General features: G+C 35.1%; 1 protein-coding gene across 1 annotated transcript in view; it reads left to right on the plus strand.

Moving 5' to 3' along the window:
• LOC109587890 (loricrin-like) overlaps positions 1-510 on the plus strand; it is a gene marked incomplete at its 3' end in the record, with an annotated part of 552 nt that extends 42 nt beyond the window's left edge. Inside the window, exon 2 of the mRNA XM_020004112.1 lies at positions 17-510. Within this exon, the coding sequence (XP_019859671.1) occupies positions 17-510 (494 nt within the window). The remainder of the gene's footprint in view (positions 1-16) is intronic.
• Between the last annotated feature and the right edge of the window lie 1113 nt (positions 511-1623).

A 1623-nucleotide genomic window follows, 5' to 3' on the forward strand; every position in this document is an offset into this window, starting at 1 on the left:
GCTGTAATGCTGATAGTACTGAGTGTAAAAAAATCACTGGTGAAAGGAGAAGTGGTAGTGGTGGGGGGAAGAACAATACTGGTGGAAGGAAGAGCAATACTGGTGGGGGAAAGAGCAATACTGGTGGAGGGAAGAGCAATACTGGTGGAGGGAAAAGCAATATTAGTGGAGGGAAGAGCAATACTGGTGGGGGAAAGAGCAATACTGGTGGAGGGAAGAGCAATACTGGTGGAGGGAAGAGCAATACTGGTGGAGGGAAGAGCAATACTGGTGGAGGGAAAAGCAATACTGGTGGAGGGAAAAGCAATACTGGTGGAGGGAAAAGCAATACTGGTGGAGGGAAAAGCAATACTGGTGGAGGGAAAAACAATACTTGTGGAGGGAAGAGCAATACTGGTGGAGGGAAGAGCAATACTGGTGGAGGGAAGAATGGTAGTGGTGGGAGGAAGAGTGGTATCAACAGTGGAGGGATCAATGGCAGTTGGGCAATCAACAATGATGTCAGTAAAGGTAGTTGTGACAGTGATACATGGACATGTACATGCTTGAGGTTGAACTGGATGAATGACTAATAAGTAGATATGTAGGCAATAATATAAATAATTTTAACTTCTGACAAATCTAAGCTAATATTATATATAAAATACCAGGAGTTATTGGCTACATCATTTCTATACATGCCTTTAAAACATACATTTGAATAAAAAATACAAAGTGCAAAACTAAACTATGTGCACGACTAATAAAACATATTATACTAACTTGTGATTGACAATATTGTCAATACAACAGCAGCAAGCCTCATCATCTTGAAAACAGGGTGTGTTTAACCTTAAAAGGATATAATCTTTAAGGTGGAGCTGTTTATACCAACAATCAAGATACATGTATTCATGATATAATTTAATTCACTATCAGCCTATGATTGTTATATCAATCATGAATTTTAGGCTATAAAAATTATATTTTAACATGTAGCAATAAGCAAATTGCAAACAACAAAAATAAATAATATTATCAATATAATGCATCAATGAAATAAAATGAACTACAGTAGTCTACACATTAAGTACAAAAAAGAGATGCTCTCCTCTCTTTCCCCACCACAAATCATCAACAATCTTTCAATAATGAAGATTGGCATGAACCTTCTAAATTAGTGCAGTATACATCATTAAGATCATGTGGACTTTAGAAGCTTATTTTCCGAACACTTTGGTATAATTCTTATTCACCAAGCTTAAAAAGTCAAAATTAACAGTTTCCCTAAATGAATAGTGTCAAACCACAATATGATTGAGTCAACAAGAAAGGTGAAATTCATTTCTAATTACTCAATGCAAATTTTCTAAAAAAGCTGGATCATAGATACTGTTATTTATTGTTCAAAAAATCAAAAATTATGCAAGCAGAAAAATACAATTATGTCTAGCACTATAAAAGTAACTGCAAATAGGAAATAAAGAATTTAGTAATGGCATTCTATGTAGTTTTGGCTTAGCATTAAAAGCTACATCTATTCCACTACAAATTTAGCAACCAAATGTAGACTTTGCTACAGTTAGTATATTGTAATTATCAGCATCAGTAGTAACAGGAATAGTAACTGTAGAGCTACCTACA

Source organism: Amphimedon queenslandica, unplaced genomic scaffold, assembly GCF_000090795.2.
Source record: "Amphimedon queenslandica unplaced genomic scaffold, v1.1 AMPQUscaffold_12401, whole genome shotgun sequence".
Classification (NCBI taxonomy): Eukaryota; Metazoa; Porifera; class Demospongiae; order Haplosclerida; family Niphatidae; genus Amphimedon; species Amphimedon queenslandica.